Source organism: Rattus rattus, chromosome 8 (genome assembly GCF_011064425.1).
Source record: "Rattus rattus isolate New Zealand chromosome 8, Rrattus_CSIRO_v1, whole genome shotgun sequence".
In the NCBI taxonomy this organism is placed as follows: domain Eukaryota; kingdom Metazoa; phylum Chordata; class Mammalia; order Rodentia; family Muridae; genus Rattus; species Rattus rattus.
The window spans coordinates 16,699,204-16,724,531 of record NC_046161.1 but is presented as its reverse complement, the minus strand read 5'-3'; the positions used below and the strand labels follow the sequence as shown (position 1 = coordinate 16,724,531).

General features: G+C 39.9%; 1 protein-coding gene across 1 annotated transcript; it reads right to left on the bottom strand.

Moving 5' to 3' along the window:
- Positions 1-4,429: 4,429 nt before the first annotated feature.
- LOC116908113 (zinc finger protein 26) lies at positions 4,430-22,949 on the bottom strand. Its single transcript, XM_032911394.1, has 9 exons — positions 22,837-22,949; positions 15,296-15,448; positions 14,776-14,858; positions 14,049-14,157; positions 11,983-12,068; positions 11,123-11,249; positions 10,020-10,103; positions 9,344-9,426; positions 4,430-8,397 (listed from the first exon to the last, which is right to left on the bottom strand). Exons 2-9 carry the CDS (start codon positions 15,318-15,320, stop codon positions 6,124-6,126), a joined length of 2,871 nt encoding a protein of 956 aa, XP_032767285.1. The 5' UTR covers positions 15,321-15,448; positions 22,837-22,949; the 3' UTR covers positions 4,430-6,123.
- Positions 22,950-25,328: the final 2,379 nt, after the last annotated feature.

The following is a 25,328-nucleotide window of genomic DNA, read 5'->3' as shown; positions in this document are numbered from 1 at the left end:
TCAACACCAAACACTCCCTATGGCTACAGTACGCTGGGAGTAGAGGCAGGTCTGAGTTCACGTTCATCCTTGACCACACACCAAATTTGAAGACAGTCTGAAATACGTAAGACAGCCCCCTTCCTCCCGCCCTCTAGCTGTCTCTCTCTCTCTCCCTCTCATACACACGGAAAGAGAAGGGGTGGGGAGGAAGGGAAGGGAGGAGGGGGAGGAGGAGGGAGGGAGGGAGGGAGGGAGGGAGGGAGGGAGGAGGGAGGGAGGGAGGGAGGAGAGGAGGGGAGGGGGGGAGGAGGGAGGGAGGGAGGAGAGAGGGAGGGAGGGAGGAGGAGGAGGAGGAGGAGGGAGGGGAGGATAAACATGACAAAAACTTAAGACACTTTCTTGAAACGCAAGTAGACAGTGAGAGAGAGAGAGAGAGGGAGAGAGAGAGAGAGAGAGGCTGAAGAGATGGTTCAGCAGGTACTTCCTGTTCTTGCAAAGGACTCTTTAACTGCAAGTGCCCAAGTAGTTAATTAGCTCACATCACCCTGTAATTCCAGCTTCCAGGGGATCTAACACACTCATCTGACTGCCTCGGGTACATGTATACACTTATACATATATGATGTGTGTATGCACACACACATACACATTAAATTTAAAGTTATGTGTGTTCTGTATTATTTGTCAAAATGCCTGACAGAAGCAGTATTTTTAAAAAGAAAAGTTTGAGGTCATGGAATGAGAGGGTAAAATCTCTCATGGCAGGAAAGGCATGGTGGCTGGAGTGGTTCTGCAGCAGCAGGAGCCTCTAGTGGAGACTGTTCATACCTTGGCAGATCAGAATAGAGGTGGACCAAAATTGTTGGCAAGTATAACCTTCAAAGACTAACCCCTACCCACTGTCTTCAAAAACAGTGCCACCAGCTGGGGGAGAGCACATGTCCAAACACAAAGGCTTAAAGGGGACATCTGACTTTCAAAACACAGCTTTCAAACAAAATTCAACCTGGCTTCAATTATGCTACACTGGCTGATCTTCCAGAAGACCTGAGATAAATTTCTAGCAACCACATGGAGGCCATAGACATGTACCTGGTTCACCGAGATACATTTTGGCAACTCAAACATACAAAAACCAAACAAAACCTCTGCACATTAAATGTATTACACTTGGAATCTGAGACAGACAGACAGATAGATAGATAGATAGATAGATAGATAGATAGATAGATAGATGGATGGATGAATGGATGGATGGATGGATGGATGGATGGATGGATGGATGGATGGATGGATGGACGGACGGACGGACGGACAGTCAATCATGAAGTAAACCACAACAGAGACTGCCAGTGATTAAGGTTTAGGAGAAACAAGGAGATAACCACTTAAGAGTAGACCTAATGTTACATCACTATCGTGACAACAGTGAATGACAATTATACTGTCCACTGAAAACTAAGACATTAAGTGTTGGTTAAGTGGCCCATTTAAGCTCCTGACAAATGAAGACTCTATGAAGCCTAAAATGGGCTTTCCTGGTTACACTCCAAGAGAAGTCCCTGCCACATCAATCAGCATTTTCTGCGATACATATAAACATTCTTTTCCAGAGCCTATACAACTAGGTATTTTGCAATTTGCTAAGACATTACATGTTTTCATATCAAATATAAAATATAACTATGTAGACCAGGCAAGTTGGCTCAGGAGGGAGAGTTGCTTACTTCCAAGCCCAACACCACCTAAGTTCAATTCCCAGGACCCACAGGATGGAAGGAGAAAGTCAATTCCTGAGTTGTTGACCCCAACATGTCATGTTGTATATCCCAAGCCCAAATAAAAAAACAACTGTACTATACAAAAATAACTGTGTCAGATGAGAGATATATTTAGTCTGGATCTAGATTCAGCAGACAGAATCAGTGCCAATTCTAACTGTATTAACACAATGGAGCTTTTTATTTTTGAGGCACAATTGGAAGCTAGAGGTATGTGGATGCACAATGAGACTCTCTCAAAAGCTAAACTCAATCTTGTCTAAGAGTTATTTTTAAAATAAAGCTTGATGAGTCTACTGCAAGATTTTTTTATACTGTACCATGTGAAATTAAATATACTCTCTGGCTTTTGTGAAGAATGTTATGTATAGAATTATTAGATCCATTTGGTCTCAAGTCTAGTTCAACTACAATTTCCTTAGTTATTTTAAGACTCAATGTTAATGTCCATTCATTGTCAAAAAGAGTGCTGAACAGTCTTATACTACATCACAATGCTATTTCTCTCTACATATAAACTAATATTTGCTTTCCACACTTGAGTATTCTATTTCTGGGATCTCTTTACAACCATGACACCATTGCAATTAAGTAAACATCTTACCTCTTTTTCATCTATTTATGCCCTAAAAAAATGAAATGAGTCACTTATTGAGAGCACAGAGAGGTCCTTCGAAACAGTCAAGCATAGTGGACCATTACTGAAGCTACAACACAGAAGAGGTTAATGCTGGAGGATCATTAGTTTGAGGTCAGTTTGGGCTACACAGTGAGTTCAAAGCCAAGCCTGGACTACACAGCAAGACCCTGTCTCAATGACAAATAATAAAAATTATTATTTATTAAGACAATTTCAATCTCCTGGTCATTTTATAACATAACTTTTAAAAAGACCGTACAAACTGTGATCAAGATTGATTTTATAAATGGGATGCAAAAATGGTTTATACAAATAAATGTGATATACTGAATGAACAAAATTAAAGAAAAGTCCATGTACGATTTGTACACTACAGGAAATGTACAGGATCATGTAACATAGGATATCAACTGATGCTTAAGTCAATAAATTAGATAGAAATGTACTTCATCAATAATGGCAGTACATGAAAAACAAATTCAGTTTTCATTCGGTTACAAAGCTCAAACTTGTCAAGGACAGGTGTACCTACCTTTCCTTCTTTTTGTCAGGAAATGCTGGGAAAAGCCTAGATGGAGCAATTGGGATAAGAAAAAAAGTCACACAAGCAAGAAAAGTAAAATGGTTTCAGTTAACAGGGAATCCATGAAAAAAATTATAAGAAATTCATAAAGTGTAAAATTTTTCAAGTCAATAGTGTCTTTACATACTACAAATTTAAAAAGCAAAATACTATATAACATGTAAAGCTACATAAAATGATAGAGAACAAAATAAAACAGGAAAAAGTATAAACTACCAAGAACTATAAACTATAAACAAATTGCATGGTAAGAAACACACCTTGGAGAATTACCATTGTTAAAACATCCATCCTACCCAAAGTGCTTTGTAGATTAACACTACGTTAACGATTCTAATGGCATTTTTTTCACAGGTTTATAAAAAAAAAAAAAAGACAAAGTCATAAGAAACCAAAACCTTTCAGTTAAGCCCAATAAAAACAAAACTTTAGGCTTAACAATGTATTACAGGGCTGGAGAAGTTTACTTAGTGTGAAGCTCGATACTCAAGCACTGCAAATGTGGTGGTGCATGCCAAGAATCCTACTGGGGAGATGGAGGCAAGAAGATCACAAGTCCAAGGTCGTTCTTGACCATTTAGTTAATTTCAAAGCCAGGCTAAGCTCCATGAAACCTTGTCTTAAGAAAGAACAGCAAATACAAAACCCACTGTGTAGGCAGAAATCAATCAGTAAAATGTTGATACAAACAATATAAACAAATTGTTTACAAATAAGCACAGTCATTGCTAGGCATAGGGGCGCATAACTTTAATTCCAGCACTCTGGGAGGCAGACAAGTAGATCTCTGTGAGTTTCAGGCTAACCTGGTTTACATAGCAGGTTCTAGGCCAGCCAGATCTACAGAGAGATTATCCCAAACACAAACAAAAAACAAAAGAACCCTTTTTATGGTCCACATGAATTTAGAACTATAGCTTGATGGTAGAGCACATGCCTAGCATTCTTGAGGCCACAAATTTAATTCCTAGCACCAAAACAGAAACAATAACAGTATACAGAAACAGAAAGTACACACACACACACACACTCACTCTTATCGCTTTAAAAGAAAAGAAAATATAATTAAATAATCATAAAAGAAATATAGTTAAGTTGGATAGGCTGGCTCAAATCCAAAATCTCAGCACTCAAGAGGCCTGGGAAAGAAATACTGCTCCAAGTTTAAGGCCAGCCTGGTCTACACAGTGAGTTCTATGCTATCTTGGATTGCATTAGTGAAATTACCTCAAACAAACAAACCCCTGAAAGTAAAATCTAAAATGGTAGCACAATAAAACTCTAAGAATGCTTCGAGACACTCCAGCAACGAATTTTAGAGCTGACAAAAAAAGCCATGGGCGTTAAAAGCAAAAATAAAGAATTAGGGCCATATCAAACTAAAGATTTTGCAAAACAATACAAAAAACAAATCTGGAAAAGCATATACACAGACAAAAGAAAATCTGTAAACCATATATATTACAATGGGTCTATGTCTAAAACATAGTAACTCAGTTAACTTCACAGCAAAATACACTTATCTTGATTTTTAAATTGATAAATAACTGAAATCAATATTTTAACAAAGATATACAAATTGTTTATAGATTAGAAAAATGCAAATCAAATCTGAAGATACCATCATCTCACATTTTTAAATGACATATAGAAAGGAAAAGAAGATAAGCAATACAAAGACTAGGTACGTCATTGGTAATATAAGTGGGCCGTTGTTACATACGCACTGATTTGTATTTATCATTACAATAACAAACTCACTTTAGGGACTGTATCTGAATGAACTCAAATTTAAAGAGACAGCTATAGTCAGTCAATGCAGCAATACTCCTAACAAGCAAGGGATGGAAACTAGGTATCCATAGAGACCAAAGAATAATTAAATGTCTTAAAATAACTGACCATACCACAGTTCCACCTTAAGAACACCATGTAAATTGATATACACCAGCTAGGCATGGCAGCATATACCTATAACTCCAGCAGTAAAGTCTGAGGCAAAAAGGTTGCGAGTTTGAGGTCAGTTTAAGCTACAGCAAGACCCTGTCACAAAAATAAAGAAGCTAAGCAGAGTTACTATAGACACTACATGATCGAAGAAGCAGAACCTAAAGAAAAGCTGAGCTCCAATCAGAGTGGAATAATGGCTACCAAAGATTTGGAACTCAGAGTGAGGGATTTGTGTTGGTCAGATCCAAACGTACCTGTGTTAAGTACTTGAACACTATTGTAAAACATGATGGTTTTTTAAGACAGTAGAAAGAGCCAGGCATGGTGGCTCGCACCTGTAATCTATGCACTGAGAAGGCTGCCAGGACTGCCATGAGCTAGGGATCTGTCTAGGCTACATGATTTTCATAGTAGGCTAGGCCACAAAGTCAGACTGTCTCAAAAAAAAAAAAAGAAGAAGAAGAAGAAAAACAACAACAAAGAGAGGGGAGGTATGGACAATGTACAACGGGTGCAAGACACAACAAATAAGTAACAAGTAATGAGGAGGTGGGAGTTTGTGTCCATTACTTCCCAATGCTGACATGGGACATAGGACAGATACTAGGTAAAAAAACAATAGCTTCATTCATATCAAACAGAAATATTTTAAAAAGGAAAACCAACAATGGAATTTAGAAACTCATAATTGAAGTCATAAAAATAAACAAATGTAGAAATATTCAAAGTTCATATAGAAGCACCCAGGAAATCCAAGTGTTGCCATCCAAGTCACTGAAGCGAATTCCCTACTACACACAAGTAGCTTGTGTTCAGGCTGTAAACACCACATAAAGTCAAATGTAAAAAGTTACTTCCCAAGCTTCAGTAAGACGCTGCTCCACCGTGAGACCGTACGTGAACAAAGAACAACATCTATGACATTTCTATAGGTCTTGCGTCTATACACATGGAAACACTAAAGGTTCTCGTTCTCTATATTACAAAACTTCAGTTCATACATAGATCATGAAAGTTTGATTTCTCCCACAATCCTTAAACTCAGAGCGTCCTCAGAATGAGTTGCTTTTACAGCACATAGCAAATGAATGTTTTTATACATTGCTTATTAATATGACTTGTACAGACTATGAATTTGGATTGCAAATGATAGATTAAGGGCTCTCAATTTTCTGAATCCCTTACATTCAAAGGTTCTCCCCCCAATGAGGAGTTTCATGTTCATTAGCATCAGCAGAAGTAGTGAAGGCTTCCCCACAGTCCTTGTATTCATATGGTTTCTCTCCTGTGTGTTTCCGTAAATGTTTATTAAGGCCTGAGTGCTCTGTAAAGGCTTTTCCACAGTACTGGCATACATAGGGTTTCTCTCCAGTGTGAATTCGCATGTGAACTCGAAGGTAGGAGGACCACAAAAATGACTTTCCACATATTATACACTGAAAAGGCTTCTCTCCAGTGTGAGTTCGCATGTGAACAGGAAGGTAAGAAGAACATGTAAATGTTTTCCCACATACTGTACACTGAAAGGGTTTTTCTCCAGTGTGAATTTTCAAATGCACGTTAAGATAAGAGGAAGAAGCAAAGGCTTTCCCACAGTGGTCACATTCAAAGGGTTTCTCTCCTTTGTGACTTCTTATATGTGCAATAAGGCCTGAGGAAGTGCTAAAGGCTTTTCCACATTCTTGGCATGCATAGGACTTCTCCCCAGTGTGATTTCGTAAATGTATAGTAAGGCCTGAACGAGCAGTGAAATCTTTCCCACAGTAACTGCATTTATAGGGTTTTACTCCAGTGTGAATTCGGAAGTGGGTCTCAAGGGATGAAGAGTTTCTAAAGGATTTTGTGCATACCTTACACTGAAAAGGTCTCTCGGAACTGTGGGTTTTTATGTGTACAGTCAGCTGAGCAAAGCTAATGAAGCCTTTCCCACATTCCTTACATTCATAGGGCCTTTCTCCAGTATGTGTTCGTATGTGTTTAGTAAGGCATGAGCGCTCAGGGAAAGTTTTCCCACACTCTTTACATTCATATGGTTTCTCTCCGGTGTGAGTTCGCATATGAATGCGAAGATAAGAAGATCGTGTAAATGTTTTGTCACACTGATTACACTCAAAGGGTTTCTCTCCAGTATGAGTTCGTAAATGCCCAACAAGAGATGAGGAATGAGCCAAGGCTTTCCCACACTGATAACATTCAAAGGGCTTCTCTCCTGTATGGATTCTTATATGTTCAACAAGGCCAGAAGATGTACTGAAGGCTTTCCCACATTCCTTACACTCATAGGGCTTCTCCCCATTGTGAATCAGTACATGCTTAGTAAGGCCTGAACGTGCAGTGAAGTCTTTCCCACAGTAATTACATTTGTATGGTTTTATTCCAGTGTGAATTCGAAAGTGAGTCTTAAGGCATGAGGAATTTCTGAAGGTCCTTGCACATACCTTACACCGGAAGGGCTTCTCACCAGTGTGAGTTTTTATATGTTCAGTTAGTTGAGCAAAGCTAGTGAAGGCTTTCTCACATTCTGTACACGGATAGGGTCTCTCGCCAGTGTGTTTCCGTAAGTGTATCGTAAGCCAAGAACGGCCACTGAAGGCTTTCCCACATACTTTACATTCATAGGGCTTTTCACCTGTGTGAGTTCGTATGTGACCTAGCAGGTAAGAAGAGCGTGTAAACGCTTTCCCACAAATGTTACACTCAAAGGGCTTCTCTCCAGTATGAGTCCTCAAATGTGTAGTAAGGTAAGAGGAAGACGCAAAGGCATTCCCACACTGGTCACACTGATACGGCTTCTCTCCCGTATGACTTCTCATATGCTCTGTAAGGCGTGAGGGTTGAATAAAGGTTTTCCCGCATTCCTTACACTCATAAGACTTCTCTCGAGTGTGTTGTCGGAGATGGACGATTAAGCTTGAGCGTTCGGTGAAGGCTTTTCCACATTCCTTACAGTCATAGGGTTTCTCCACAGTGTGGCTTTGCATATGGATATTAAGGTACACAGGATGTGTAAAAAATTTTTCACATTTCTTACATTCATAGTATTTTTTTTCAGTGGGAATTACATGCCCATCATGGCTTATAGGATGAGTAAAAGCTTGTCCACACTCCTCTGGTTTGTGGAGATTGTTTTCACTATGAGAAGAACTATGTGCCTGAAGTTCTAACTCATTAACAAAAGTTTTCCCACAGTCACTGCATTCAACCGATTTTTCCAGAGTGCACATTCTCTGGGATACATCTGGTGTCAAAGTCAAAGGTTTTACACACTGGTTCAACTGAAGAATGTTCTCTTCAGTAGAAGTTTCTTTAAGGGGTGGCAGAAAGTCTTTTCCACGTAAATGACATGCTGAAGTGTCCTCTGTACTTGGAGTACTAATGTAAGTCTGAGGACATGAATCTTCACTACAAACCGTTCCAACTTGAATAGAGTCACCCAGCTCCCCTCCACTGAGTTCTCTTCCCTATTGATAAAGGGTAAAAAGAGGATTAGAGGATTTTTCAGGCTTGTACAGGCAGCTATAATGTGGAATTCTGATGCACTAAACTTCACAATACACGCGGGGCATCACTTTATGCGGAGTATACTGGCTTATTACTATCCCAGCATTCTGGAGGCTGAAGCGAGTGCTACAAGGGAAGGCTACCTTCAGTGGTAGTGTGCCTCACTCTGAAGAGAAAAAAAGTAAAGGAAAAAGGAAAAGATAAAAGAGTTCCCTTGCCTGTTTACAGCTAATTCTCTCAAATCTTTCATTTGAATCTGTTTTTATTAGTAAATCCCTAATTTTCCCTGACCTTGGACAGTAGGATATTGTTCCCCCAACCCCTGACTGAGAAACTAAGGACAAATGATGAGTTTTGAGTTTAGGAGTATGGCTCCTAGTAGGTCAACCATGATCCAGTGAATAGCCTTACATACACCAAGAAATGATTTGGCTAGCGCAAATTCAAATGGACTCTAAAAAAGAATGTAGAGGTTGGGGATTTAGCTCAGTGGTAGAGCACTTGCCTAGGAAGTGCAAGGCCCTGGGTTCGGTCCCCAGCTCCGAAAAAAAGAACCAAAAAAAAAAAGAATGTAGAGTTTAGGGGGCGGGATCTTGAAGGAGTCAAAAGAAATAGGAGTTGATTATTATCAAAATACATTATAAGCGATAGTCTCAAATAAAATATTTTTTAAAAAGAAATATCCTGGGGCTGGAGAGATGGCTCAGGGATTAAAAGCACTTGTTGCTCTTCCAAAGGACCCAGGTTAGTTTCCAAGCACCCACAGGGCAGCTGGTAATTGTCTGTAACTCCTGTTCCAAGGAATCAGATGCCCTTGTCTGTTCTCCAAGGGCACCAAAAATGAACATGGAACACGTAAAGCAGGCAAAGCACCCATAAATATAAAAGTAAATTTATGAGACTTACCAGTCGCATCCCATTAGACATATCTGACCAAAATCTATCCTGCTGAAGTGCTGTCCTTTTTGTCTTAAGGTGCATTTCCCATTCTAAAGTAAAACAAACAAACAAACAAAACAATATATATACATATATATACACACACATACACACACACACACATATATATATATATATATACACACACTTGCACAACAAATTAAAGGTTAAGTTTTTTAAAACACCCAAAAAACTCCACCTCATTTGATCAGGAGTGGTGGTGCACACCTTTAGGAGCCAGAGGCAAGCAGACTTCTGTAAGTCCCACGTCAGTCTGGTCAATAAAGTGCAGTTCCAGACCAGAATTTCACTTGTTTTTTTTCATATTAAAATACATTGAACAATAAAACTAAGAGAGAATAAAGCAACTGGCTAAGTCTAAAATTTGACAAGCATAGGATATGGTGTCACACCTTTAATAATGTATAGATCTTTCTATTAAAATTAAATGGGATAGTAAACAGAATAAACAGAGAAAATAAAAAACAGGTGCATCACAGATGCTTCACATTAGCTTTTTTCCAAGGAAACTGTGTTTCTAAGCCCCCGGCCTTCGGATTAAAGGTGGCTTTTAACAGTGCCCTCATCACACTTCCAAACATACAGAATTTGACAACAAGAAAAGTTTTCAACAAATACTAACCTTGGAGAATTCCTTGCTCCATTACTGTCAACTCTACTTTCCGCTCCAACCAAGAGATCAGGCTGGGTTTAAACAGCTGACCTCCTAGGCACCGAGACAGATACATCAATGGAAAAGGCTCATATACACTCGCCATAGAAAACATTTCTCAAGAAAGACTTAAAATTATTAACAAAGACCTCGGAATACAAATATTTATGCCATTTGGTAACTAGAAAATTTCTATGACCCATCAAATCCAGATTCAGAATTAAACACACATTTAAAAACCACCAGAAAGAACCAAGACTGTTTACGCATAGATGTAATCCCAACACCCGCAAGGCTGAGGCAAGAGGAAACGAGTTCCAAGACAGTCGTGGCTATAGAACTAGAGTGAGACCTGTCTCAAGAAACCAAAAAATGGTAAGGGTATGGTTCAGTAGTGGAGCACTTACCTGGACTAAAGGTTCTAAATTACCCCCACTACTGTCAATAAATAAATAAACTATTAATGACATGTAATATTCCTATTCCTTCATTATTAATGAAAATTTTATGCTTTAAAAAATGTAAAATAAAATACACTAAACCATTTCTCCCAGTAAAACTTAATACAGTGTTATTTAATTATGAATTACAGTGTTATTTAGTCACCCCACCCCCAGGAACACAGATCAAACCCAAGGCCTCATGTGTCTAAACAAGCACTCTACAACAGAGAAATGTGCCCAGCGTGGGTCTTCACCCTCATAGGGAGGAATGATGATAGCCCTAGTTCTTATCTTTAGAAACAGATTCAAAAAGATGGTTAAGAATGACAGTCAAGTATGACAGTCCACATCTGTTATCCCAGCTCTCAGAAAACTGAGACAGGAGGATTGCTGAGAGCTTGAAGCCAACCTAACAAAACAAATCAAGAAGAGGAAGAATTTCAGAATAACATTATTAGTATAGCAGTAGTGATGCTACTAACCACCATTAGTTGAGAACTGCCATGATGTATTAAATTATGATAAAGGACCTCGCCTGCTATTCCCCACTGTTCTCTGAGCTGACATCATACTCTAGAGCAGTATTTCTGTTCTCTTATGAAGTTAGAACAAGTGGTGGCACAGTCTCACCTACTGTGGCCAGGTTCTGGTAGTTCTCCAGCATCACCTCTCGGTAGAGGGTTCTCTGAATTGGATCCAGGGAAGTCCATTCTTCCTGGGTAAAGTCCACAGCCACATCTTCAAAGGTCACTGCATCCTGAACCATCACACAAATGCCAGCTTGAGCAAAGTAAATATCACCTGCGCTCACTGGAGAACGAGGAGATAACACCCGTGCCTATAAGAGAGACTAAGGTTCCCCATCATACCTATCTCAGGTCTCAATATCCCTAGAGCATCTCTCTATCCAGTCACTCTGTAGACCTGCAGAACTCACGGATTGCTGCACCTTTTGCGAATAAACTTACATAAGGAACTCTATTTATCTTACCCCCTATCTTATGGCACATTTCCAAGTATATTTCAAACTTGTTATGTGATTATAAATTAAGTTTACTTCTTTTAAAATGAAGATTTTCATCTTTACCATTTGTCAGAACACAAAATAATAAATACTTAATCACTAACAGAAATTAAGACCGATCGATGATTACTAAAGCGCTGAGATGGTTTTCAGGGGAATCCCTCACCAATGTAAGACACATGCCTTTCTGAAGAAATTCAACTAGAAAAGTCAGTCATGGTGAGGAATTTTGGTTTGCTGTTTTGTTTTGCTGTGAGGGTAAGTCTACTCAGGAGAAAAGGTGCTTCTTGGTCAGCTGCACTTTAACTTTGGATCCCCTTAGTACTCATCTTCTGCAGTAAGAGATTGTTCCTTCTACTGAAAAACCCAGTTCTCCCCATGACTTTACTAAAAAATAAACAAACAAACAAACCTGTCAATCTTGGCTAAGTGCATAAATAAGGAATATTCTTTTCCTTGAACTTACCACCTGCTGTGTCTCCATGAAAGTGTGTCTCGTCAGAAAATCCTGCTCTGGTGCTGAATCTTTGGTTTGTAGTTGCTTTTCCAATTCTGGAATTAAACCCAAGATTAGGTTTAAGTAATAGAACAGTGTAGCAAAGAAGTTTAAAATGTCTCCATGCTTTTATAAATAAGCCTGGCTCATGAGCAAACTGAAGATTTAGAGGAAAAAAATGCAAACTACTAATTCTGCCAAAACCAATACATGGTAATAAAATAAAACATGGTACCAGAGAGAAAAGGCAAGAAATATCATAATAGTACAGCACGGTGTGAGCATCAGCAATCCCAGCACACATCAATCTAAGGCAGGAGAATCAACTATTTAAAGTATACCACAGAAAAAAATTAAAGGAATCGATGATGTATATCATTGGTGAATGTTGTTCTTCATAAACCTTCACCTTGAGGAACTACCTTCTGTGTGGTCCCCAATTCTTTCAAGCAAGTCAAAGCAAGGGGCTTGATAAGTGTCTGATATCCTTTATGCAGACAAAGTTGCATTAATAGAACAAATGACAAACTTTTCTATGATTCAGGTCTATAATACATATTTTTTTCAATACAGGGTTTCTTGTAATCCAGGCTAGACCCTAAAACGTGCAAGCCTACTGAGGTTTCAGGCATGCACAATCAAACCTGGGTTTTGGTCCATAATTCTAATAAGAACAGCAATTATTTCAAAAAGGACTAAAAAGACAAAGCTCTAATCCCCTGACCCCAAGGATCTCTGAGCACTAAAATATTAGTCAACTTCCTATTATCATTTCTGACAAAATCAATCACTGCAATATTTGCTAAGGAATGAAATAAACCATTAACTTACAAATATTATAGTTCATCAAATTCAGATGCAGTCATAAAATGGATACTAACTAGAAAGTGCTCATCCATTTGTCAAACGTAAAGACAAGAACACACATTTCCACAGATCTAGGTCATGCACACTTTAAGGACCACCACAGTGGGTCATCAACATAGCTCATCAGGTACACACGCTTTCCATATAACACTGATAACCTGGGTTCAATCAGCAGAACCCACATTTGAGGGAGAAGGAACCTCAACGGAATAGCCTCCCTCAGTCTGGCCCGTGGGAAGGCTGTTATTGGACTGTTAACTGATGCAGACCTTCTGCCACATCTGAACCAAGGTGGCTGAGCAAGCTAAGGGAGTAAGGGAGTAAGCGTGGTTTCTATTTCAGGTTCCTGCCGTGGCCTCCCTGGATGGAGGACACCCTGTGAGCCAAAGAAACCTTTTCCTCCCCAAGTTGCTTATTTACTCAGTGTTTTATCACAGCAAACAAACGGAAAGCAAACTAGGACATTAAGTATTAAAACATCAAATGCAGTGGCACCCATCTGTAATCCTAGCCCCAGCATTCATACAGGGAGATGAGAGGCAGAAATAGGTGAATTGGACAGAAGTACAGTGGCTAAAATAATAAGAATGGCCCTTCCTCAAAACACAAGGTAGGCACAGAGAACTGACTCCCAGTAAGCTATTGTCTGATATCCACATATGCTGTTGGCATATGTGCACCTGCACTCATACACAAAAAGACAATTAAGCCAATAAACCTTCTGTTTACTTTTCTTTTTGAGATAGGGTTTCTCTGAGTAGAGCTTCACTGTCCTGGAACTCTGTAAGACCAAGCTAGCCTTGAAATCACAGACATCCACCTGTCTCTGCCTCCCAAGACTGAAATTAAAGGGGTGCACTACCATCACCTTAAATCTCAAAAATAAATAAATAAAATAAAAAATAAAAATAAAAATAAAAAAAACCAAACCACCCACCCCCACAGTGTGCTAGATGTGAAGCTCAGTAATGAAGCACATACACCACATAGGAGGTACTAAAGTTTGATGTACACCCCTCCCCCATTAAACTAGCATGTTAGTGTAAACATTAGAAGAGAAACTGCTATCATTGCTATCTCCTGGATTGGACAAAGTTTCTAAACACACTAAGTACAGAATATGTGCCTGCTCCACACGAAGCATCGTATGAGAATGACTACCAACTTACCTGCAGCGGCCAGGTGTGTGTGGTCCTCCACTGCCACATCACCAGGTCTGCTGCTCTGAGTCGGATCCTTTAGAGCCCACTCCTCCTGAGCGCAATCCACAGCCTCATCCTGAAAAGTCACCACATCCTAAACCACCCACACATGCTTGTTTCAATCAAGTTAATCTCCCCACCGTCCTCTCAGAAGAATAAGGATAGGGAGCTCAATGCCTACCCTGGAGTTCGGTGGCCCTAGTCCCGACTTCTTGGTGTCCACACTCACTCTCCATCCATCTACTCTAATCAAGTGGCTTTAATGGCACATTTTAATACTCTTATCTCACCACACCCTGACCCTCTTCCTCTTCCCTCTTTCTTTGATAATACTCCTGGACATATTTTATAAACAGGGTACATATGAAAACAAAGTTTTTGAGAAAATAATGCATACATTTATCGTCTTTAAGAACACTATTAAAAAACTAGTACTTGACACAGAAAGGGTCAAGACTAATAAGTAATGATGATAATAATTCAGCATTACAGCAATGTGAAAAGCTCCTCTTCCTGGAGAATTAGTCCTTCTCAGGGCCACTTTGGTAATCCTGAGAGAGAAGTCTGTCTGCATGGAAAGACGAAGACCTCTCCCTGCAATGGGCTGGGGTCCTCATACCTTATTACAGTCTTCTCCCAGCATGCTTTATTACAGTCTTCTCCCAGCATGCTTTATTACAGTCTTCTCCCATACCTTATCACAGTCTTCTCCCAGCGTGCTTTCTCCCTCTGTCTCTTCTTCGTGACTGCAGATTTGGTCACCAGAGAACAGACTCTCTGGAAAAAAAGATGCATCCATCCACAGCTGCCAAGAAGCCCACATCCCATGAGGATGGGAGCTCATCTGTTTGTAAGTGATACATAACTTGGCTCGCTCAAGATAACTTGCAAATATAAACTCCAGTAACCACAATGCCACAGCAATCTTTACAGTTCCCACTGTAAAACAGATGAACTGTCTTACCCGTCAAGAACAGTACGTTAGTTTCACTTTAAAGCCAAGGAAACTTAAGTTCTGAGAACTCTAACTCTGAATTGCCTATGATGAAAAGAATCAGTGATGATTATGCAGTGCCTGATCCCAAGCAGACACTAGATATACAAAAGTCCTCTTTGGCCCACCTCAGCGCTCCATAACAAACTGACCGATCTCTGGCTCTGCATTATGTAGACCTACAAGAGAATCTCTCAACAACAGTAACAGCAGGACTTACCACAGGACAAACTAGTAATGTCCATCGTTTTAGTCTGATGGTAAAATATGTGACCAAATTCTCCTGTGACTCCAAGAACACGTCAGGAAAACTTATGCATCAAAGTGGAAAATGACGATGTTCATTTCTCTTTAATCTGGATGACTTAGATTTCTATTAAGAGCAGTCAAAAAAGCAACAGTTAGCAGTCATCAGACTTTATATACTAGCTCTCTGCAGGTAAGATAATGAAAACCATTAAAAATGTATGCCCTTTAACATGGGCTTATTGACAGCACCTGCACTAACTGAGGAACTGTATGTATTTGTTGTGGTTTGAACAGGCTCATGTATCTGAACACGGTTGGCTGGGGACTGGCAATCCTGTTGAGAAAAATTACGGAGTTTGTAAAAGGTGAATCTTTGCTTAAGAATAAGCATCACGGAGGGTGGCCTTAAGGTTTTATAAACTCCATCCCACTTCCTGATCTCTCAGCTGTGTGCACATGAAAATGTGATCTCTGGGCTCCTAATGCCATGTTATACCTTCTCCATTATTATATGAACTCTTTCCCTCTGGAACTTGCAGGCCAAAATAAATCCTTCCTTTCTTAAGTGGCTTTGGTCAGAATATCTTAGCATACCAACAGAAAAGTAACTAATACAGTACTCTAAGTAACACCAGAACATTTTTATTAATGCGTGTGTGTGTGTGTGTGTGTGTGTTCACATAAATTATACTCCGTAATAAGCAACATATAATGAATTCAGGAAAGTAAGCACATAAATTACTTAATAACACTTTGGACTGGAGAGGTGGCTCAGAAGATAACTCTTCCTTGGGACCCCAGTTCAATTCCCAGCACCCTCACAACCATCTATATAACTCCAGTCCCAGGGAACCCAACAACCTTTTCTACCATCCTTGGGCATCAATAAATACACAATATACAAGCATACATGCAGACAAAATCACCACCTTAAAGTTTATACTGCAATGATACAACACCATGATCCAAAGCAACTTGGGGAGAAAATGTTTTATCCATATTACACTTCCAACAAACAGGCCAACAATGAGCAAAGTCAGGGCAGAAACTAAAGGCAAGAACGTAGAGGCAGGACCTGAAGCAGAGACCATGGAAGAATACTGTTTATTACTAGCTTCTAGCTTCCCCTTCTGATTTCTTATACACCCCAAGACCCCAGGAATCGCACCACCAACAGTAGGCTGGATCATTCTGTATCCTATATTCTGTATTACTACATTTAAAAAGATTACTTAATAAATAACTCAGCCAGGCATGATGGACGGTGCACACCTTCCCAGCACTTAGGAGGCAGAGGTGGGTGGATCTCTGTAAGTTCCAGAAGAATATGGTGTATAGGGTGAGTTCCAGGGTGAGGGCTACAGAGAGAAACCCTGCCTTGAAAAACAAAAACAAAACAGGAAAAACACCAATGTTATGTTTATGTGTATGACTATCTTGTCTAATTGTATATATGTGCACCATGTGTGTCTAGAGCCCAAGGAGGGTGGGAAAGGATCAGATCCTCTGGAACTAATATTATGGATTATTATAAACCACAATGTAGGCACTGGGAACTGGAAACTAAATCCAGGTCCTTGGCAAGTGTAACTCTTAACCAATGAGTCATCTAGTCCTACAAAAACCAATAGAAATAACATTTTGAGACAAGCACAAATTAAAAAAAGAGAAAGAAAATCACAACCAAACCCACACTGTGGAAATAAGGAATGTATACAGAGGACAGGGTCATTCACAAGAGCACAAGAAAGAAGACGTTGCCTCAGATAAACACATTCATGAACAAAGGAGAACCAGGAAGAAATTCATATCCAAAACAGCAAATTCCTAATACTAGTTTAAGGGAAGGGTTGACAGAACAACAATCAACACAAATGATAGGAAATACTAAATCCCCCTCAGTATTAGCCTCAAATAAATACAAATGGTTAGAGCTCACCAAGATGCACACCATCTAGATTAGAAACTATTTGTTGTCTCCATAAAACAAACAACATGATGGCTAACATTATGTTGATGGCTAAATGGTTCTTTGGAAAGTTGGCTGGATGGAGTTTGCTGGGGCAAACACGTGAAGAGATGTTTCGTTACAGTGGACAGAGGTGTGAAAAGCTAAGGCAGACCTGTGAAGGAATGTTTTGCTGAAGCAAATGTGAAAGGACATGTGATTAAGGATTCTATGCTAACAACAGGCATGTATTGGTCTGCCTTATACTGCATAGTTGAGCTCTATTTGTTGGAACTCCATAAAGAGAAACACCAAAAAACTTCTGGTGGTGTGCTGTAGTTTCTTGCCCTTCCAGAATCAGGCTGATTGGCAGAGTAATGTCAGCTGAGACAGACACGTGCACCTCAGCACGTGCCGAGGCAAGACTTGTGGTATTTGGAGGGCATAAATAGGACTTGACAGACAGTGAAAAAAAAACTTGAGTCTGAAGAGGTTAAGCACACTTAAGAAAACACAGGACCATCTCACACCCAGTAAATTGGGGAGGGGGGGGAACATAATAACAAAATTAACAGGAATCAATAAACACTGCCCAATGATAAATCTCAATATTAATATGCTCAATTCCCCAACAAAAGACACAGACTAGTAGATTGGATTGGAAAATAGGGCCTATCCTCCTGCAGCATCAAAGAAACACATCTTACCATAAAGGATAGACATTAGGGTAAACAATGTAAAAAGGAATGCCAAACAAATGGACACAGGAAGTGTGTAGATTTTAATACTTGACAAGACTTCAAACCAGAAGTGATCAGAAGAAACAGGAGAGGACACTACATACTCATTAAAGGTAGCCCACCAAGTAGATAATGCAATTCTAGACAATTATACACCAAACACAAGGGGACCCCAGTTTGTGACAGAAGCACGACTACAGGTAAAATCACACACTGACGCTCTCATCATTATAGCCATCCAGACGGAAAGTAAACAGAGAAATGCTGGGGTTACACGGACCTAGCAAACCTACAAAAACACTTGACCCAAACACACAAACGAATGTAATTTCCTCTCAGCACCACATGGAACTTTCTGCAAAACTTGCCAACAGCTATAAAAAAATTCAAACAACACTCTAACCACCGAGGATTAAAGCCAGTCATCAACAACAGAAAGCTTACAAACTCATGGAAACCAAACTCACTACTGAATGAAAAAAATAAATCAAGAAAGAAAAAAACAGCTTTCCGGTTTCTGCATGCGCCGAGAGCCCAAAGCCAAACGCCAAAACCCAAAAACCAGGGACCCCAACACACGTGACAGCAAAGGTAAGACCAACTCTTCTGCTCCAAGCAACACGCATGGAGGCTTCAGGACACACAAACGCAGAAGCAGCTCTCTGTTCCCAGATCCAGCTGAAAGAAAACAGGTCCACAGGAGGGTCAAGCCACTGTCAGAGACAGCAAGACAAGCTAACACCAGAGACAACCTGATAGCAAGAGGCAAGCTCAGGAACCTAGGAAACAGAAAGCAAGACTACTTGTCATCATCAGAGCCCAGTTCTCCCACCAAAACAAATACTGGATATTCAAACAACCGGAAAAGCAAGATTTGGATTTAAAACCACATCTCATGATGATGATACAGGACTTTAAGAAGGACATAAATAACTCCCTTAAAAAAATACTGGACAACACAGGTAAACAAGTAGAAATCCTTAAAGAGGAACTACAAAAATCCCTTAAAGAATTACAGGAAAACACAACAAACAGGTGAAGGAATTGAACAAAACCATCCAGGAATTAAAAATGGAAATAGAAATAATAAAGAAAGCACAAAGGGAGACAACTCTGGAGACAGAAAACCTAGGAAAGAGATCAGGAATCACAGACACAAGCATCATCAAGAGAATACAAGAGGGGCTGTAGAGATGGCTCAGTGGTTAAGAGCACTGATTGCTCTTCCAGAGGTCCTGAGTTCAACTCCCAGCAACCACATGGTGGCTCACAACCATCTGTAATGAGATCCAATGCCCTCTTCTGGTGTGTACTTATATAATAATATAAATAAATCGAGAGAGAGAGAGAGAGAGAGAGAGAGAGAGAGAGAGAGAGAGAGAGAGAGAGAATGAGAATACAAGAGACAGAGAGGGCAGAAGATACCATAGAAAACATCAACAGAACCGTCAAAGATATTATAAAACACAAAAAGATCCTAACCCAAAACATCCAGGAAATCCAGGACACAATGAGAAGATCAAACCTAAGGATAATAGGTATAAAAGAGAGTGAAGACTCCCAACTTAAAGGGCCAGTAAATATCTTCAACAAAATTATAAAAGAAAACTTCCCTAACCTAAAGAAAGAGATGCCCATAAACGTACAAGAAGCCTACAGAACTCCAAATAGATTGGACCAGAAAAGAAACTCCTCCCGTCACATAATAGTCAAAACATCAAATGCACAAAACAAAGTAAGAATATTAAAAGCAGTAAGGGAAAAAGGTCAAGTAACATATGAGGGCAGACCTATCAGAATTACACTAGACTTCTCACCAGAGATTATGAAAGCCAGAAGATTCTGAGCAGATGTCATACAGACCCTAAGAGAACACAAATGCCAGAACAGGCTACTATATCCAGCAAAACTCTCAATTAACATAGAAGGAGAAACCAAGATACTATATTCCATGACAAAACCAAATTTACACAATATCTTCACACAAATCCAGCCCTGCAAAAAATATTTGGAAAATTCCAATACAAGGAGGGAAACTACACCCAGGAAAAAGCAAGAAAGTAATCTCCTTGCAATGAAACCAAAAGAAGAAAGACACACAAACATAATTCCACCTCTAACAACAAAAATAACAGAAAACAACAATCACTGTTCCTTAATATCTCTGAACATCAATGGACTCAATCCCCCAATAAAAAGACAGAGACTAACAGACTGGACTAACATAAAGAGGACCCAGCATTTGGCTACATACAGGAAACACACCTCAGAGACAAAAACAGACACTAACTCAGAGTTAAAAGCTGGAAAACAATTTTCCAAGCAAATGTTCCAAAGAAATAAGCGGGAGTAGCCATTCTAATATCAAATAAAATTGACTTTCAACCAAAAGTTATCAAAAAAGATAAGGAAGGACACTCCATTTTCGTCAAAGGAAAAATCCACCACGATGAACTCTCAATCCTGAATGTCTATGCTCCAAATACAAGGGCACCTACATACATAAAAGAAACCTTACTAAAGCTCTAGGCACACATTGCACCTCACACAATAATAGTGGGAGATTTCAACACCCCATCCCTATCAATGGACAAATCATGGAAACAGAAATTAAAAGAGACACAGAGAAACTATGAACCAAATGGATTTAACAGATATCTATAGAACATTTCATCCTAAAACAAAAGAATATACCTTCTTCTCAGCACCTCATGGTACCTTCTCCAAAATTAACCTTATAATCGGTCACAAAACAGGCCTTAACAGGTACAAGAAGATTGAAATAATCCCATGCATCCTATCAGATCACCATGGACTAAGGTTGGTCTTCAGTAACAACAGTAACGACAGAAAGCCCACATATAAATGGAAGTTGAACAATGTTCTACTCAGTGATAACTTGGTGAAGGAAGAAATAAAGAAAGAAATCAAAGACTTTTTAGAATTTAGTGAAAATGAAGGCACAACATGCCCAAACTTATAGGACACAATGAAAGTAAGTGCTAAGAGAAAACTCAGAGCTCTGAGTGTCTCCAAAAAGAAACTGGAGAGAGCATACACTACCAGCTTGACAGCACAGCTAAAAGCTCTAGAACAAAAGGAAACAAATGCACACAAGAGGAGCACATGGCAGGAAATAATCAAACTCGGGGCTGAAATCAACCAAGCAGAAACACAAAGAGCTATACAAAGAATCAACAGAACTAGGTTGATTGAGAAAATCAACAGGATAGATAAACCCTTAGCCAAACTAACCAGAGGGCACAGACAGTGTGTCCAAATTAAAACAAAATCAGAAATGAAAAGGGAGACATAATAACAGAAACTGAGGAAATTCAAAAAATCATCAGATCCTACTACAAAAGCCTATACTCAACAAAACTGGAAAATGTAGATGAAATGGTCAGTTTCTAGACAGATACCAGGTACCAAAGTTAAATCAGGATCAGATAAACCACCTAAACAGTCCCATAACTCCTAAAGAAATAGAAGCAGGTATTAAAAGTCTCCCATCGAAAAGAGCCCAAGACCAGATGGGATTAGTGCAGAATTCTATCAGACCTTCATAGAAGACCTCATACCAATACTGCCCAAATTGTTGCACAAAATAGAAACAGATGGAGCACTACCCAATTTTTTCTATGAAGCCACAATTATGCTTATACCTAAACCACACAAAGACCCAACGAAGAAAAAGAACTCCTGAACAATTTCCCTTATGAATATTGATGCAAAAATATGCAATAAAATTCTCACAAACCAAATCTAAGAGCACATCAAAATGATCATCCATCATGACCAAGTGGGCTTCATCCCAGGGATGCAGGGATGGTTCAATATATGGAAATCAATGTAATCCACTATGTAAACAAACTCAAAGGGAAAAAAAACACACATGATCACTTCATTAGATGCTGAGAAAGCATTTGACAAAATTCAACACCTCTTCATGATAAAAGTCCTGGAAAGATCAGGAATTCAAGGCCAATATCTAAACTTAGTAAAAGCCATATACAGCAAACCAGTAGTCAACATCAAACTAAAAATGGAGTCCCACTAAAATCATGGACTAGACAAGGCTATCCATTCTCTCCCTACTTATTCAATACAGTACTCGAAGTCCTAGCCAGAGCAATCAGACAACAAAAGGAGCTCAAAGGGACACAAACTGGAAAGGAAGAAGTCAAAATATCACTACTTGCAGATGATATGATAGTATACTTAGGTGACTTCAAAAGTTCCACCAGAGAACTACTAAGCCTCATAAACAACTTCAGCAAACTGTCTGGGTATAAAATTAACCCAAACTAATCAGTAGCTTTCCTCTGCTCAAAGGATACATGAGCCATCCCTTCAGTGCCAAATTCCCTATTTCTCACTTGTGAATACTTTCTGTTGGGATGAAGAGAAGTGGTAAGAGATGCTCTGTGATCTGAACATGCACTGACCAACGAACATGCAGTCTGAGCATTTAACGCTTTCTCTTTTTGCCTAAATGAAATAACTCTAAGTGGATGCATCGGGTTTGGGGGATTAGATGTATACATAGATAGATAGATAGATAGATAGATAGATAGATAGATAGATAGATAGATAGATAGAGATAGATAGATAGATAGATAGATACATACATACATACATACATACATACATACATACATACATACATACATACATAGGCAGGCAGGCAGACAGACAGATTGAACATAGATTGATTGATAGATGACAGATAAAACAAAACTAATGGAATGCATCGGTTTCTAAAAAAAGGAAGGATGCTAAGTTCTTATCGTTGACAGTGAGAGAGACTAGAAAGCTCCTCACCCTGGAACTTTTCTGTTCCATCAAATTCCTCCCACTGCTCACAGTGAAGCGGATGGCCAGATTCGTGGGGCGATGGGTAGCCAAGCTGGACTCCAACGGCGGCGGAAATTCTTTTCTTTATGGAAAGAAAAAATTTTTGTAAGATTACCTTAAAGGCGTTCGAGGCAGCAAGGACAACATTCGAAGGCACAGGGAGCTCAAATACGGTTCATGTGAAATGGCCCCCGGCAGGACCGGAGAACTATAGGGCCCTGGCCTCTGAGAAGCGACCGGGCAAGACGCGCAGCCCCGGGACGAGCGGAACCAGGAGCCGCCACCGAGGCCACACCCGGGCCTCACTCCCCACCTCCGCCACCGCCCATCCCCTCACCCAGCCTCACCAGAACCCGCCCAGCCGGCCTGCTACTGTCGAGAAAAAGAGAACAGGGCCGCGCGAAGCCACACCGGAAGAGACGGAGGCGAGCCGCGGTTCACTTCCGTTTATCGAGTCGGAATCCTTCCGGAATAGAAATTTCGGTTCCCGGGACCCGGATGCCGATTGATTCCGCAGCGGGGGTTAAAAACCCAGTAAAGGATGAAATTGAAGTTTGAGCAAGATTTCTGGGCGAGAACAGCTTTCCCGACGACCAATCCCAGAGCAAAGTTAAACACAGACCGGGAAGTACGGGGTCTCAGGAGGCTCACAAACTTTCCCTACCTCCTCTTAGTTTCTGCACTTCCTGGGCAGATAAAGTGTCAGGTCTGTGAACCAGCCTATCACTTCCACTCAACCACTACAGTCTTTATTTTTATTATCTGGATACCATGCTAAATTCTAATCGTTGATAGTTAGACGGTCTAGAAAGACGGGGGAGAGGACATGAAAAAAGAAAAAAGCCTCTCACCCTGAGACTTTTTGATGAAAAATTTAAAATATGAACTGATACAGCCAAAAAATTGGCAACAGAGAAAAATGTGTGTTCTCATAAAAATATCTCAAACTAAGGTGTTAAAAGCAAAAATCAGTCCATTGACAATACATTCCCGCAACCACAACACACAGAGGCAGAGACAATCTTCCTGAGTCGAGGCCTGCTAGATTCACAAAACAAGATCCAAGCCCGCCAGCACTACGAAATGAAAACTCATCTCAAAACAAGACGAAAATAATGAGGTGACAAATAAATTCTACTTACTTAGGGCCAAAATGTCTATAATCTTGAATTTAACATATTAGCGGTCCTCTCGACCCTATGTCTGAACAGTGTACCTTATAAAACCATCTTACAATTTCATTTACAAACAGAAACTCCTTAAGAGTAAACCAGTTAATATATTCTACTTAATTTTTAAATGTTATTTAAATTTTAAACTTCACTTAATCTTTAAACCTTATTATAAATTACATCATTTGAGAAATATAACTTAGGAAGCCACAAGATTGTGTGTGTGTGTGTGTGTACTGATATATCTGTATTCATTGAAGATACACTTAAAATGAGATACCTGTAGACGTGCACACCAGTATCTTGTGATTGTGTGCTGTCTTTTTCCTCTCTAACTTTCTGCCCTCCACTAATCCAGCACTCAGGAGGCACAGACCAGTGGACATCTATAAATTTGAGGCTAGCCTAATCTACAAAGCGAATTCTAGGACAGCCAGGGGCTAATATGTAGAGAAACTGTGTCAAAGAAAAGGAGGAAGAGGAGAACAACAAAAACAAAGTGTGTGTGTGTGTATACATACATACATGTGTGAATGTGTGTATGCATGTGAGTGTGTGCGCATACATACATATGTGTGAGTGTGAGTGTGCGTGTATGTGTGTGCGCATGTGAGTGTGTATGTGTGTGTATACATACATGTGTGTATGTGTGTGTGCACATGTGAGTGTGTGTATACATACATATGTGAGTGTGTGTGCATGTGAGTGTGTATGTGTGCGTGTGTGTCAGTGTGTGTATACATACATACATATGTGTATGTGTGCGTGTGTGAGTGTGTGTGTATACATACATATGTGTGAGTGTGTGTGTGTGCGTGTGTGTGTGTGTGTGTGTGTGTGTGTGTGTGTGTGTGTGTGTGTGTGTGAAAGAGAGAGAGAGAGCCCTGGCCCTCTAGGAGAGCTTTACACACATTATGTTTGCTCCTGGAATGAAAGTGGTCATGCAGTGTTCCTTTGTGTGTGTGTGTGTGTGTGTGTGTGTGTGTGTGTGTGTGTATGTGTGAAAGAGAGAGAGAGAGCCCTGGCCCTCTAGGAGAGCTTTACACATTATGTTTTGCTCCTGGAATGAAAGTGGTCATGCAGTGTTCCTTTCCTGTGTGTGTGTGTGTGTGTGTGTGTGTGTGTGTGTGTGTGTGAGTGTGTATGTGTGAGTGTGTGTGTATACATACATACATGTGTGTGTGTTTGTGTGTGTGTGTGCTGTGACTTAACCTGTCTGTCACCACCTTTACTTGTTGCAACTAGATATCATGAGATTGGTTTCAAATGTCTTGGTGAATTGTGATT